This window comes from Rhipicephalus sanguineus, chromosome 8 (genome assembly GCF_013339695.2).
Source record: "Rhipicephalus sanguineus isolate Rsan-2018 chromosome 8, BIME_Rsan_1.4, whole genome shotgun sequence".
In the NCBI taxonomy this organism is placed as follows: Eukaryota; Metazoa; Arthropoda; class Arachnida; order Ixodida; family Ixodidae; genus Rhipicephalus; species Rhipicephalus sanguineus.
The window spans coordinates 58,149,710-58,166,718 of NC_051183.1; the positions used below are offsets into that span (position 1 = coordinate 58,149,710).

General features: G+C 44.7%; 1 protein-coding gene across 5 annotated transcripts in view; it reads left to right on the forward strand.

The window, feature by feature from the left end:
* LOC119401974 (uncharacterized) overlaps positions 1-10,126 on the forward strand; it is a 244,290-nt gene extending 234,164 nt beyond the window's left edge. For all 5 annotated transcript variants that reach the window (XM_037669003.2, XM_037669005.1, XM_037669004.1 and 2 more), the window contains exon 9: positions 1,590-10,126. In XM_037669003.2, coding sequence (XP_037524931.1) covers positions 1,590-2,031 — 442 coding nt within the window. In that variant the 3' untranslated portion in view covers positions 2,032-10,126. The remainder of the gene's footprint in view (positions 1-1,589) is intronic.
* The last annotated feature ends 6,883 nt before the right edge of the window (positions 10,127-17,009 follow it).

Genomic DNA, 17,009 nt, shown 5'->3' on the forward strand with positions numbered 1-17,009 from the left:
TTATACTTTTCACTCCTGCTTCTTATCGCCGCATTTCTATCTATCTATCTATCTATCTATCTATCTATCTATCTATCTATCTATCTATCTATCTATCTATCTATCTATCTATCTATCTATCTATCTATCTATCTATCTATCTATCTATCTATCTATCTGTCTATCTGTCTATCTATCTATCTATCTATCTATCTATCTATCTATCTATCTATCTATCTATCTATCTATCTATCTATCTATCTATCTATCTATCTATCTATCTATCTATCTATCTTACTCCTGTTTCCATGCCGCATAATGAGATGGAATGCGGATACCTCGGTGTGTAATGTTAGCAGCAAGAAAGGGGAAGGGGGTGGGGGAGGCCAGGGTAAGTACGAAATACGCAGAATTGGGGTGCAGCTGACATTCTATATAGACGACATTAATCGTATTAGTCGGCGCCTCCGCATACGCACGTACCTTCTTTTTCTGGATGCTGCAGCTAGTGACCATGTTGGGTCGTCGCGCATTCTCGTTGCTTTTTAAGAGACCCCCCCTCCGTTTCTTTTACACACCTATAAGTGTCTTGATTCATTCTTAATGTTATGTAGCTGTCTTCTCAGAAGTTTGCACGCGTGAAGAAAGGATTGGTGCACATAAGCGCACGGTAGCACCACACACTAAGCCTGAATGTAGGAAGACTCATACGCGTAAGCAACCGACCCGTCTAATCCATACATAACATTGCGAGAACAGACGACTACTATGACTGCTGCTGCGGCGCTTTGAGCGCTATTCGTTGATATTTGTCCAATGAAGAGTGTAATTTGTGACAGAAACTTCCGGCACTGCCTGACATCTAACACCCTTTTAATGTGACAGTATTCCAACAGGTGAACTGCGACGTCTCACAATAAGTTTGCGAATTCGTGTTTATGTATCCCCAGAACGGAATAATACCCGGTGCATCTACCTATTTCAAGTATGTCGAATCCTTCCGTGAAACAACGCACCACCTATAACCTGTCAATATCCGCATTAATGTATTGTTGCAAAGCAGGCTTTCCCAGTTTAGAACGCGAGTATTGTCTACAGCAGGAGACTCAAACTCGCCTGAGCTAGTAGGCCAAAGTCGCGAGATTTATTCTCCTGCTATAGCGCCGAGACCGTGGAGAAGCTTAGAGCAGGCAAGGGAGGGAAGGGGGAAGTCCAACGAAATGTCAGCTAACGTTGCCGCATGAAAGAAGGCATTTCCCATATCTCACGTTTGGGTCATTTCTGAAGGGGATATGACATCATGTTTCGAGAAACACTTCGATGTTGATCTCCAGAATAACTCGAATATGGGCGCCTATTCTTTGCTCCACGTTTATCTTTTAACACATGCTGACAACGTGGATTGCCCTAGCAAAGCATGCTTGAGAGCAGTAACATCTGTGTAGCATGTGGACAGTCATGTGCGGGCCAGGCCGGTAGCAAGAGGTCCGCGAACCACATGCGGTCCGCATGTTTGAGACCCCTGGTCTACGGTCTAAGTCCGATAACTGATCTCTCTAACATTTTTTTCTTTGCATGTAATGACCCGTCTGCACTCGGAAAACATCTAGCCGTTTACGACGAAGTGGCCACCATCGCCAGGCCTCCCGTGGACGGGGTGCCGCGGAAGCCGACTTCGAGCAAGACCGGTTACATCCTCTCCGCCTTCCGGGTCTTTCCCGGGGAAGACCGCGAGAAGCTCGACCGGTCGTGGCTGCTGTGGACCGGGGCGCGCCAGATCTACCGGCGCTTGCCCCCTCACCTCGGCCTGCGTCGCATCACCTTCCACAAGAAGATCTGCCCGCAGGACCACGGCATCACGTACGTGCTTCTCTGCGAGTGCCCGACGCTCATGGACTACGTGCCCGAGGCGTGCGTGCTTGTGGACCAGCTGCGGGCGCGGTGCTGCGGTTACACGGCACTGTACAGGGTGGTCGACTCCTTCTGAAGGACTCCGCTGACTTCTACGGTGACACGAGTTTCAAGAAGACCCACCCTGATTGGGTGGGTTAAAGTGGCTCGGCCACTTCTGGCAGTGCCTGTGCGAAAGCTGAGTGTGCTGAATGAACTTGCATTCGTCGCCTTCTGCGCGGGAGCTCCGTGGATCATCGGACTGGAAGGGCAATGGTCATCATGCCTGGATAATGTAAAGCGTGGGAAGGGACCTGGGATGGAGGGGATACAGGGATGGAAGCAAAACACTGACAATGCAGACTCAGAAGCTATGCTTGGATAGACAGACGGACTCATTTGCTAACTCCAGCAGGTGCAGCTACGGGTGCCTTTCAGGAATATTTCTTGACGAAAAAAAAAGCTGTTTCTGTGTGAATTGGGCCCACGTCCGTGGCTATAAATTCTCGGAATTTTCTAACCTTCCGATGGATTTTCCAGATCTGGGAGAGGATATGGAGAATGAGTATACTGTGGTTGCCCAGAAGGTGGAAAACGATTATTCGAAGGGACAAATTTTCGTTCACCTTTTGTAGCATGGAATAAAGAGTAAATCCATAGGTCTTTTTAGAAAAAAATATCTCCCAAATCAAAACACCGTCGCGACTGAGAACATTGCAAGGATGAAAGATGAAGTAAGCCGCGGTATGACTGGATAATTCATCAATGTTATCGCATGTAGGGCTGGCGCTCTTGCTGCGGATGTAAACTGAGGACGTGGTTAGTAAATTGTATAAATGCGAAGCGCGACAGCAATGTTGCCTTACCAACGGGTATGCGCCAAGCAGAAGTGCCTCGCAGGTGGCTGTTGGGTCTGCATACATTGTGCACGTTGGAGTGATGACGAATGCGATCCCGGCGTATTCATGAGGTACTACCAGTCCCAGTTAAAGCCTGTGGAACATGATACTCCGACAAACACGCGAGCTTGGCCACTGTTCGGCAGTTCCAGAAGGCGCTGCGATAACATCATAAAAGTCTGGCGTTCTACTGCGATTCTATCAGAATGCTCCCGAGAAGGGGTAAAATGACTTGATGTTCCGCGGTGCAGGCGTTTAGAGGGCGTGGCCATGAGCATTTACACTAAATAAGGGAAAGCATACACTGCGCCTAAACGCACAAGGTGTTATCGCAGTTACTCCTTTAAAGCACCTGTCTTCGATTAAAAAAAACGGCACCGGTGAAGTGTCATGGACGTGGTCCTCTCGGCTGTGTTTTGACACATTTTCTAGATGCCTGCTTTTTCTAGCGATCGAAGCGCAAAAAAAAAAACGGTTCACGGGATCAGTGCCAACACATGAACTGCGCTGCGCGTTCATCCTGTTATGAATCTCGTGCTTGTGCAAATCTTGTGCAAACGCTGTGTAAGTTTGAACCAAGGCTGTAGCAGCCACAGCGTGGGTGCCTTCTGTATGTCGCCTCAATGTAACGGGCCGTAATATGTGTTAAAAAAGTGTGCACTGCATGCCTTCCCCGTAGTGATAGGTTCAACCACCGTAGCTTTCAAATTGCGTTTTATTTTATTTGCGTATGTTTTGTTTTCTTCGCGAACGGACCCTGTTGCGATTATAGTGCAACACTTTCATTTTTGAGTGGTAAACGACTGCTCTCAATGACTTTGAAGATGGTTTAGTCGAGAAGGCCTTGGAAGAGTAGGCTATGTGTTGAACAAAAGTGGACTTTCGTACAGCATATCTGCCTGGAAAACACTGGTCTAAATTTTGCTGTTAGGCGGCGTGTAATAGTAGTTTTAAGGCGCGATCATTTTCGCAAGATTACTATTACGGTACGCCACTTCAGCTGATCGATTTGTAATCACTGATAACTAGTGAACCGCCATTCATTGTGACATATACGAAGAATGTTCATTCGGTCGCTGCGAAATTTCTCAGCGTTGAAATGTGCAAGCTTAGATTTGAAACATCTTCAATTACGAAACTTGTGCTCACTCATGCCCCAAAGGTCATTCAAATAGCTAAATGACCCGTAAAATACCTTTTAAAAACACATTTTCATACCAGGTGTTTATCAACAACCTTGACTGTATCCGTTTCTCTAATGGTACAAGCGTGCGAACGTTTGCATTAAAAAATGTGTAAAAATTGCAAAATAACTGCTTTATAGCGCAATACATGTTCCATGTCTACCACACTATAACTTGTGCTGGGCCGTCCTAACATCTTCTGTAGCAGTGTGCTTCTGGACAACTCTAGCGCTTCTGTGATTTAGGACCTGCTCTATAGAACACTGACTATGGTAGCAAAGAGGCACTGTATACGCACAACGTATACGAGCATCACATGTGTGATATGTCGCAAAAGTTCGCGCCTAAAGCTTGAAAACATGATTGCCAGAGGTCCCAGATACGTCATTGTTGCCACAAAGTGTGAGCATGGTTGATGTTTGTATCTTCGCCCGAGGTAGAGGGGTCTCTGTGGTTTTTGCGGCAGCAACGACAAACCTCGACCTACTGAAACACAATTTTTGTTCATTGCGGCATCCTATGCATGGGTCGCTTCCAAAATCTGGTGAATATCTAAAAACCTCGTGTTGAATTCCTCGAGCAATTTGTTTTTGGTCTTTACACTCAGCTTGTTCGTTTATCGTCGTTTCGGCAAGCACTAAAGAGGGTACGAACAATAAATGTGATCTTGAAATTAATATGCTGCCTTGTCTTGCCATGGTCCGAGTCGCACTAGAAGCCGGCCGGGTACTTGCGAGGGGACAGAGTGCAGATATGTTGCCGCTAAACCCACGGCAACTTCTTGCTGTTCACTGCGCGGACTTATGGAACAAACCTCCCACGGGCTTACAGTCACTTTGCCGAGCCTAATAAGAATTCGCCCCAGTAAGAATAACAATAATCGCTTGACACCAAAGAACAAACATTCTTGAGCAGCTAGCTGTGGTAAGTCGATTTGTAGCAGCAGGATTTAAAAGTTTCAGTTTTATAATGTGTTAAAATTCAAACGCCTTTATACCTAACGTTATTCTCCTCTGTGCTCTTGGAGGATAACTTATGATAATTCAACTGCGCTTTCGTTTGTAAGTTTGCAGGTTTCGACAAAGATTGAGTTAACTTGCTACATGGTGCGCACAGGCGGGCGTAATTAGAAAATCAGGATGCCTACATAGTTTTATTAGTTTTTGATTAGCCCAGAAAAATAGATAGAGTTTAAAATGGTGCACACTATGAAACAGTCTGCGATGATAGCGCCGTGTAACCCTGGCGATCTGAGGAATAACAAAACTGCACGAGGAAACTTGATGCAGAAAACAAAAATGAATAAGGAACGATAAAAAAATAATGAACCTAGCAAGCACAATTTCCCCCTGATATTAATGTCAAGAAACTGCTTCTTTAGGAGAAAGGTATTCAACGTTCTTATAGAAAAGCTATCAAAAACTTTACCCTGCTAAAAAAGAAAGAATTGTCGCAGTTCGCAAATGATAGTTTGCATACAAATGTTGATATATTTTTTAGAAAATACTTTTCCACGAGTTGAACATAGGTATGTTCATACGTAATACTTTGAGTGCTCACTAACATAGTCTGTATCAACTCTGCTTCGACTGACACCCCATACTAATTACGGCACGACGAGGTTATCTTGCATAGAGAACTTGTGCGTTCGGTCGTCATCGCCAATGGAAAAAAAATGCAGGCATACTAAGCTACCTTAGGTTCCGCTTAATCTTAGATAAGGCCAGCCTGTATTGCGGGCGATTTTGCGCAGTGTGAACCGAGGAACAGTATAGGCGTGTGAACTTACACGAGGCTATGGAATGTGCTTCGAGAACTATTCGTTGTATATGATAGACCTTTCTATATGTCGCGTTTTTTTTTTTTTTTTGCGTTGTAGGATATATGCGTAGAATATCACTGTTTCAGACGCATCGTTGTTCGCTGTTCTAAATCAGTGCTTGGCTTTCCCCGAAGCTTCATCTAAGAAAGTAGGCGGCACCATAAAGTACACGCTCTCAAGAAACAGAAGCCCGTAGAGCCTCTGCACGAGACTTGGGCATCTGCGCATCGTAACGTAGCGGCACCTTGCACGTGGAACCCTTCGCTTCGCTTAGCAGGCTTCCCTTAATCTTCTTGCCGTTTGTCAACCGTTATTCGGCACCCTCCGGCAGAGCTGTGTATTTTACGTACGCCAATATCTTGATTATTATGTAATACGCGGTACTCTGATTTGAATAAGCGAGTGATTGCTACAAATGAATGAATTGTAAAGAAGGCAGAATCCAGACGAGCTTGGTGTATTGAAATGCTCAGGAGTCATCCAACCTGGCATGAAACTGGAGCCAAGGTTTCGAAGCTGCACATTTCTTCATCACGACGCAGACTAGGTCCTGTATGTCAATTCCAGCGTCAATACTTTTTGGTGATTATATGGTTCGAAATGTACCCCAGGATTCTGGCTCAGCAAATCTCACTTGGGTTCCACTGTGTTAAAAGATTTGCAATTGAAACCGCCATCTCGTGCCGCGTTTCTTTGTGTGAGATCGTACTAAATACTGCTTTAATTAGGCAATTTTACAAATTCTAGCAAAATAAAGTCTAAGTTCAAATAATCAACTTGAATGCTTCAGGTTTAGAAAATATATTTCAGCTCTGCCAAGTACATAAGCCCTAGTTCGCTCTATGCGCCACACATGTGCACGTGCTGTAGGTTGGATCACATCTAACTACACGACAGGCTTGGACACTGCATCTGTTGCTAGCAGCTCTTCGTCGCAATGTCGCATATCTGTCTCTGAGGATTTACCTTTCACCCCATCGTAGGAGCCTGTACATTGCAATGTTTAGGTACCAGAACCTGTTTCTTTATTTGTGGTGAACAAAAACGTGAGTGATGTTGACTTTATGACAGCTTATTAAAGGCGCCTCGTGACCCAAGCGGTGTGAGCGATATTGTGCTATCGGACACTGCAAGGCTTTCGCGATGTTGACACTTGGGTATTGCAACCCGTCGCCTTTTTTGTGTGAATATTTGATAACCGCAAGCTGGTAGTGTCATGCTCTACGAAGGACCACTGTAAACACAATGACTAATAAGAACATAGAAAGAAATGCGAAGAATGGCAATGCACGTTACTGCATTTACATGTTCACGATGTTTTGCACTATGCAACGAAACCTAATCTTAACTACGAAGCGTCACAGAGTCTCGTAGAAATTGTACGGTGGATGTTGGTGTAAAGATGGTGACGTCTGACTTGTGGATGGGCAAACGGAATGGCTCTTGTTTGAAAGACCATTCGCTGACTGTTCTAGCACACTTTAGAAATGCACAAGTTCGCAGTGTATGCTAATGATAGGGCCATGAATTATTATTCTAACGAACGCATGAAGTCGAGCGGAGAGCTTTTGATGTGCTTTTTTTTTCTATACCGATCCGAGACCTGTTAGGTTTACATTCGTAGATTCTGAATTGTGCAGTTATTTCAATTTATCGACAGGCACAGAAACAGGAATAAATATCAACCATCAAACTTTTCTTCTCCAATATATACCATTTATCAACCGCTTCTGTATGTTGATCTAGTCATAACTACGCGAGGTAGACACAAGAACGCATACGCCGCTGCCATATTTCGATGTGACTTTTAAATTGTTGTGGTGACTTGTGTTGCATAACCCCTTGGGGTTAAGCTGGTGGCCGTTGTGTAATTTTGCCCAAATAAAAACAGCAAAGAGTAAATACCTTAAGGGCATACATTTTAATTAAAGACGCCATGTTTTATTTTTGGTTTTGTTTTTTGTATTCTAATAAGCTTCACTTTTGCGCAACCACTACATCTATGCGCGCATTATAGCCTATTGTGCATATAGAGATGCACATATATATCTTGTGAGGATGTGTTTCACTTAGTGACGATGTGTGAAAAGGCATTGAAGTACCAATTCTAACAGTCTCCCTAAAAGTGAAGTCACTCTTTAACAGTCTACTATACTCTATAGCTGCGCTGACTAAATTTGTAATTAGTACGCCATGTTTGAGTTAAAGTCAGAAAGGTTCAAGTCAACGGTCTGCGATGTTCAGAAAGAGAGACGTTGAGAATATGCATAAGGCATGGTATGTGTATCTCGGAAATGTTTAGGAATGTGTAACATACGAAGAACTTTTGTTTTATTTTACGAACCTTCTGAGCTTATTCGCCAACCGCTTGTGAATACGCTAACAATTGTATGCCACAGTGCGCTGTGTGAACGGTACGTGATGTCTTAGTAGTTTGGTTTCAGACGCACATTGAGAAAACGTGCGGTAGAATGAGGACGAAGCTTTTTTTTTTTTTTGTCTAGTACCTTGCACTCCTTGTTCCCGCGTGTCACGTGACATTATGTTCCAGACGGCAACGCATCCTCTTACACTCAGGGAAGACATCTGCGAAGCTTATAGCAACGGCCACGAGGTTGCAAACATCTTTTTCCTACATACATTGCACGGACATTTTGTAATGCAAATGCTACAGACGTGCGCGCATCACCATATTACCTGTGTGTGCTGTTCCAGGTGTAATGGAGACAGTCTTACATCTTTGCAATGTCGTTTTATTCTGCAAACAGTGTACCACTTCAAATAACTCGTGCTTTCCGGCGTACGTGTGATCCATGCTGCGGTAAATATACATCTTTGGGCAATGTTTTTGGAAAAATTGGTGTATGCGTAGGAAATTTCAACTCACAACCTGCGCCTAAAAATATTGTATACCTGGCCTGTGAATTGCTCAAGAAAGCAATCGAATATATATAAACATCAAATTATTCAATTAATGAACTACATTTGATAAAGTTTTAATGAGTTACGTTACGGCATATTTTCAAACTTACGGTTTTAAGACAGTGAATTAACCACAAACTTGGAATGAATTTTAAACAAACTAGTAGCTGTTTTCAGGAAGTCGCCTTCAGGACTTCGCTCCACTGACCTTTCCAAACTACATTTTCATTAGTCGAAGGTGGAACTTAACTGAATCTAACTAAGGCCCTTCATCGAACAACATACACCTCAAAGCAAATTTTGAGGGGTTATCTTCAGTAAGCTTGCCAAACGACAATTCGTAATTCACAGTGCGTACCGTACACTATAAATCGGTTATCAGTTGTCCAGAAAATTTACGGAAAGGCCTAAGACGCACTTGCTTGCAAAGAATGACCGCCTTTCTGATTAATCGAGCTAAGCCAGTAATATACCACCGGTTGTCCCGGACCATTCGTAGAAAATTCTGTTCCCAATTTTAAGAAACAATAAGGCAGTGTATATCATGGTGTCTGTAGGTTTTTTTTTTGTGAATGTGCCATCGAGGTATGTGGAAAAAAAAAACAAGGACGAATGCAAATCAACGCATATACCAGCATCGGAACATCAATGTGCATTGTGCATTGTGCAAACAGCAGTATAAATGGCCTTCACCGCGTAATATAGAAACGAAACTGCTACATGCTACTGACAACCATCAGCTGTCTATCGCGTGAAACGAAGCAAGCGGTGTCACGCTTGAATCTGTGAGCTTTATTTGTTTTTGTCTAATTGTTCTTCGCCCCACAACTAGCATATCAGTTTATGGGTAACACAAAACAAAAATCGTTGTCAACGAAGATTTTTCATTCGGAATACTTTTTAACGCTTACCACGTTCCAGCGTTAAACTGTCTCTTACTTCTTGGGAACAATGGTTGTGTCTTGAGGAATACCTTGCCTTTCCTAAAATGGCATTCGTGATGTTTCATTCTTCATAGGCACTCGCATCGTTCAGATGCTCCAATCTACGACAACTGAAAGAATTCTCGTTAGCAATTTATTTGTTCCCAGGAATGCCTCATAGACGCGCTGATTGCCTCGCATGTTTGGGAGTGCAAATGTCTGTCAAGATTTGCTGACAACTGGAGGGTGACATGCTCTTTTCTATGCCTTGCTTCCACCCAATATTGAAAGGTGAAAAAACAACAACAACACAGACAAAACTTGTAATAAATGTTTGAAACAAATGTAAAGTCGTAATGCAGCTTTTTTTCTAGAGCCTGCTGTTGATGTTTGCTGGTGTATCATGGCGCCGCTCGTTTCGCTTGCTTTATTCTTGATGCCTTGCGAGTGTTTTGCTGTAGACTTGAGCTATTAAAGCCGTCGTGGTAACGTATTTGCATTTTCAAACGTGTGTTTGTCTCTTTCTTACAACAAATGTTCGCTGAGGCTAAAACAATGCAATTTTAACAGTGGACGAAAGAAAAAAAAAGACTTTATTTGAGGACCTTTATTAGCACTACGCCGGATAGAAGTCGTAACCACTTCACAGGGATCCACATAATGTTCTCATCGCCTGGCCCCTGCTTACTACACGCAGCTGGTCTTTCAAGGCGGGACTGACACCAAGAGAGAGAGAAAGAGTAGAGGAAGGCAGGGAGGTTAACCGGAAGTTTGTATCCGGTATGCTACCCTGCACTGGGGTTGGGGAATAGATCTTTCATCACGCTCTAAGGGGTGGGATAGGGTGGGGGAGCGTGTTAAAGGGACACTAAAGAGAAACAATGAATTGGTTTACATGGATAAAGTGTGCTCGGAGAACTGTTGTGTCGTTTATTTCACCACCATAGGTTTATTATTAGAGGAGAAAACCAAGTTCAAAGTTTCATTCTTAAATTTAGCGCCGAACTTTGCAATTCGTGACGTAAAAGACCTCAAAGAGCATTTAACGTATTTTGTCGCCACTGGCTCGACGAAATTTCTACAAAATCGTCGTGTCAAGTCTCTGGCACCCTCAGAGGACAATGTACTTCGATTTAACCTACTGGGAACTACGTAGGCCAAAGCAGGCACTGTCAAAAATATGTGACGTCACGGCAAATGGTGCGGGAATTCCAAGGTGGCGTCGCCACCTGTATTTTCTTTTCGCGCGTTTTCTCGCTTATTAAGCGTCTTCTAGCAGCAAGCGTGGTGTTTTTGGTATCGTGGAAGGCTACTTTAGTAAGGCGAGAAAAACCGTTTCGCTCTTTAGTGTCCCTTTAAGGTTGGGTTTGGTGATGAAGTATAGGCGTTATTGGCTGGAAACTACATTTAGGAAGAGAAGTTCAGCGCAATTCAAGACGGACCACCAAGAATGGAAGAGACAAGCACTTGCGCTTTGTTGGATCATTTGTTGGATTGTTCCTGGCTCCTGGCACAAGGAACATTCCTGGCGGTACTGGCTCGGGGTGCGGGTGCGACGCTGTCTGCATCTGCCTATGCGCTGTCTGTTGCTCTCTCGTCAACTCGGGGTGTGAATCGGGGAAGCTGTCTTTCGTACCTGTAGTGCTCCACTATGTGAAGAAGTAAGAGGCGAGTTGCGTCTGTATAGATGGAACCGAGTGTCAGTGATCGAAGAATACGTGATCCCTGTCACGCAGACGTTGAAATGGTAGCTCCAATCCGAGAAAGACATGCAGTACGGGTAAGTAGTTGAATTAGTTGGTTTCCTTTATGATTTACATTTGCTAACGCACGAAAAAGACACAGTATTCTTTAAACTGTGCCTTGTGTTTCGAGCTGGCAAACCAGAATTTTATGACTTTCAATTCACCCACTTCAACATAGCCACAATTTGGAAAGGATTGAGTGGAACCTGAAGTAGAAATCCTAAGTATGGTTATTATAGGTTATTTCAAGAGAAATAACTCTGCAGTCCTGCTAGCGATTGAAAGCCTGCTGTGTCTGAGCAGCCGAAGATGTACACGATACCGCAATACCTCGTCATAACGAAGCTTCGTGCTTCCTTCGTTATCACGACTGTCAGCCCTCGCGTCCGGCATTGGTCACAAACAGACGCAGGAGGGAAGGATCGCTAACTAATACCCAAACCGGCGCAGAAGGTTGTTCGAACCGTCGAATGACCAGAAATTATTGCTTACGGTAGTGGATTTGCTTCAGAGATGAATGCATTCTATTTTACAGGTTTTAGCAACAATTTGACTTTAGCTTTGTTGTAAGCACCACCAACTTTCACCAAAAAGTAAACTCTTCCGCCCACTCATGCAGAGGCACGAGGGGCAGAGATATGCCCGGCACTTCAACTAATTTTTCACGTGCGAAAAAAGTACAATACAAGCTCAACCGGTAGAACAACAAGTTCTAGTGCCTGACAGCCGGAACGCACGACAGAGAGGCAGAGAAAGTTGTCTCTAAAACTACTTTAAGTCTCAATGCTGACTTGCCGCACCAGGCAGCATTATCTGACTAAGGCGAACAGAATGTGAATGGTGCTCAATACAAACAAAGCACAGTACGCTAATGTGAAATGCGGAGTATAATCTGGTGCACCACGGTTTAATCGTTAAGCATTCCATAGCCATCGATTTCATGTTTCAAGCCGATAACTAATTCAGAAGAATACTACAAGTGTCAGGGCTTCACGCTATTTGATATGGTGCGCAGTGGCAATGGCGCTACATTGCTGAGAGCAAGTTCGTGGGTTCGATTGCTGGCCGCTGTGGGCGGAAACAGAGATCAGTATTGCGGTAGCATTAGATGGTGTGCTTAGACCACGCCGTGGATGAAGAAGACACTTCGATGGGCACGGACATGCAGAGTAAATAGATCGGAAAGCGGAGAGTTAGCCTTATTTTCGGTGCATGTTAAATAACCTCATGTAAATAAAGTAATTCCGAACATCTACACTAAAGCAACCCGCCCAACGCTCGCTGCACTGTTGAAACGTGAACGAAAGGTAATAACACACTGATTTATCACTGTATAAGCCACACATTTGCGTCAACGCTAAGGTCGGTTTCCTCGGTTAAAGCCGCGTACCTATTCTGAAGTGAAACTCTGAATTCCTGTACTTTCCCTCGCAGAGCTAGTTCATTAATCGGCTTCTTGCGTATCAGTTTCTGCCGTTCCTTCCTCACGTCTAGTTGAATTCTGGATCTTACCATTCTATGGTCACTGCATCAGATCTTGTTAACTACTTCCACATCCTGTATAATGCCCGGGTGGTCGCACATTATGAAGTCTATTTCATTTTTAGTTTCGCCATTAGGACTCCACGTCCACTTACGAGTAGTCCGTTTTCTGTAGAAGGTATTCAAGATCCGTAAATTATTGCGTTCTGCGAACTCTACTAGTAACTCCCCTCTGGCATTTCTAGAGCCGATGCCATATTCCCCAACTGCATGATCTCCAGCCTGCTTCTTGCCTACTTTTGCATTAAAGTCGCCCATCAGTACAGTATACTGTGTCTTTACCCTACTCATTGCTGATTCTACGTCTTCGTAGAAGCGTTCAACCAGTTGATCATCAAGGCTCGATGTAGGCGCGTAGGCCTGTATCACCTTCATCCTGTACCTCTTATTAAACTTAATCACGATACATAAAACCCTCTCATTAATGCTATAATATTCCTCTATATTGCCAGCTATATTTTTATGAATAAGGAACCCCACTCCTAGTTCTCTTCTGTCAGCTAAGCCACGATAGCATAGGACGTGTCCGTTCTTCAGCACTGTATAAGCCTCCTGTGGTCTCCTAACCTCACTGAGCCCTATTACATCCCATTTAACACCCTCTAATTCCTCGAATAGTACAGCTAGACTCGCCTCACTAGATAAAGTTCTAGCGTTATATGTAGCCAAGTTCAGATTCCAATGGCGGCCTGTCCGGACCCAGAGATTCTTAGCACCCTCTGCTGCGTCGCAGGTCTGACCGCCGCCTTGGTCAGTTGCTTCGCAGCCGCTGGGGACTGAGGGCCGAGGGTTAATTGGTGTATTCATGTGGGAGGTAGTGGCCAAGTACTACACCAGGGTGGCCAATCCTGCTCTGGTGAGGGAGTGCATTGCTGGCTGTGGTCGCCAGTGAGGCTGCACCCCAGGCCTTTTACACAATTCCATCATCACGCGGATTTTTTTTTTTTTAATCCGGTTGGGAATTGTCCGGCACCGGGATTCGAACCACGGACCTCTTGCATGCGAAGCTGATGTTCTACCCACTACGCCATCGCTGCATTGTGCTCATGCATATGCACGAACAAAAGCGCGCCGGCCAGGCGAAAGGATGCTTGAACTTATAAACATTACAAAATCACTTCGCATAGCGGGGTGTTTTCTGTGGGCACAAATTTCTTGCGACTGATTTTGTTGGGCCATACCTTCCCTCAGCATATATTTTTGTCACCGCGAGGAACGAAAAAGAAAAAAGAAAAGCTTTTTTTCCGTCCTCCGCGCGGTGAGGCAACCGAAGGCATAAGAACCTGGCATACTGGCACGTCACGCTACAAACATTCAATTCAAACGCAGAATTCCTGCGTCCACTCAATTCTAGGTACATAAACGCTTCTTGTTTGCAACAACCGACAGTGGCGCGTGAATACTTTCTACTTGCTAAAATCGTCCAACTCCACGCTTGAAAACACAGTGATCCGTACCTCTCGCTGGCACAGCGCTGCGCCGCTGGACCCTTTGGGCTGGGCGCGAAGGCGAAAAGGTCACGTGTCGCCAACCGGCCTATCACAGGGCGCGGCGGCTGGATCAAAACCTTTCGCTACTTTTGAAAGATAGAGGGACTTTAACGCAGCGTAGACGCAGCGCCTCCTCTATCGTCTTTACACGGCATTTGCAACGGAGCACGCAGATACGCGGCCAGTTTTGTTTTCCTTTTTTTTTGCGCCGCACGCAGCGTTTTATTGTCTTTTTGCGCCGGCGCCGCATCTATGTTGCACGGAGCTTCGATGGCGACATAGAGTTTCCTAAAATTAACTAGAGGGGACTCTGGCGCTGCGATCGTTCAGCTACTAGAGTGCCTCGATGTCGTTCTCGCCCGCCCCTCCGTAGAGAGTGGAGACATCCTTTGTCTGATCTCCTGTCGCCAAAACCAGTTTTCGTAGCGCGGTCCGCCATTTTCACGCCGAGCGTGCGTGTCGAGACGTGGCTACAACGTGGCGGTAGTCGGCAGGAATTTGATGCGGGTGTAACAACGGAGTTCTTTGAGCGCAGCTTTCACGCGAAATGCCTGGCTGAATGATAATCTGACTAGTATCATTAAGGAGTGTGCAGTGGAAGTCGGGGGTACAGTCGTTAGACAGGACACTGGTAAGCTATCCCAAGAGACGAAAAACCTCATTAAGAAACGTCAAGCTATGAAAGCCTCAAATGCAACAGACAAAATAGAGCTGGCGGAGCTTTCGAAGTTGATCAATAGGCGTAAAGTAGCCGACATAAGAAAGTATAATATGGAGAGAATTGAGCATGCTCTAAAGAACGGAAGAAGCCTCAAAGCTACGAAGACAAAACTGTGCATAGGCAAAAATCAGATGTATGCATTAAGGGACAAGGATGGCAAGGTCACAACCAATATGGATAGAATAGTTGAGGTAGCGGAAGAGTTTTACAGAGATCTGTACAGCAGCCGAGACAGTCAGGATGATAATGTAAGAAGCAGTAATATCCCAGAGGAATCTTACATCCCACCAGTATTAACAGGAGAAGTAAAGAAAGCCCTAAAGGGAATGCAAAGAGGCAAAGCCGCTGGTGAGGATCAGGTAACATCAGACCTGTTGAAAGACGGTGGAGAGATTATGTTAGAGAAACTGGCCACCCTGTATACGAAGTGTCTCTCGACAGGGAGGATACCAGAATCTTGGAAGAATGCCAACATCATCTTGATCCATAAGAAAGGGGACGTCAAGGACCTGAAAAATTACAGGCCCATCAGCTTACTGTCCGTTGTCTACAAGCTATTCACAAAAGTAATTGCTAACAGAATTAATACGACATTAGAGTTTAATCAACCAAGGGACCAGGCAGGATTTCGTACAGGCTTCTCAACAATAGACCATATTCATACTATCAATCAGGTGATAGAGAAATGCGCGGAATACAACCAACCCCTATACATAGCTTTCATAGATTACGAGAAGGCATTTGATTCGGTGGAGACATCAGCAGTCATGCAAGCACTGCGGAATCAGGGCATCGACGAAGCCTATATAAACATAATGGAAGACATCTACAGCGCATCCACAGCCACTATAGTCCTTCATAAAGAAAGCGACAGAATCCCAATAAAGAAGGGCGTACGACAGGGAGACACGATCTCTCCAATGCTATTCACCGCGTGTTTACAGGAGGTTTTCAGGGCCCTAGATTGGGAAGAATTAGGGATAAGAGTTAATGGAGAGTATCTCAGTAACCTGCGATTCGCTGATGACATTGCATTGATGAGTAACGCGGGAGACGAATTACAGCTCATGATTACTGAACTGGATACGGAAAGTAGAAGAGTAGGTCTGAAAATTAATATGCATAAAACTAAAGTAATTTGGAACAATCTTGGCAGAGAACAGCGCTTTGCGATAGGTGGCGAGACACTGGAAGTTGTAAAGAAGTACGTCTACTTAGGACAGGTAGTAACCGCGGAGCCGAACCATGAGAGTGAAATAACTAGAAGAATAAGGATGGGTTGGGGCTCATTCGGCAAGCATTATCAAATCATGAATGGTAATCTACCACTATCCCTCAAGAGGAAGGTATATAACAGCTGCATCTTACCGGTACTTACCTACGGAGCAGAAACCTGGAGACTTACAAAGAGGGTTCAACTTAAATTGAGGACGACGCAGCGAGCGATGGAAAGGAAAATGATAGGTGTAACCTTAAGAGACAGGAAGAGAGCAGAGTGGGTCAGGGAACAAACGGGGGTTAAGGATATCATAGTTGAAATTAAGAAGAAGAAATGGATATGGGCCGGCCACGTAGCACGTCGGCAGGATACCCGGTGGTCATTAAGGGTAACTGACTGGATTCCAAGGGATGGCAAACGCGTGAGGGGGAGACAAAAAATTAGGTGGGTAGATGAGATTAAGAAGTTTGCAGGTATAACGTGGCAGCAGAAAGCACAGGACCGGGTTGATTGGCGGAACATGGGAGAGGCCTTTGCCCTGCAGTGGGCGTAGACAGGCTGATGATGAAGCCACACATTTTAAAGATACTCACCAATAATTTTGCGACCAGGCAGAAATACAGGACTACTTTCACAGAAATTGTACATGTTAACAGAAATAAATCTATATATC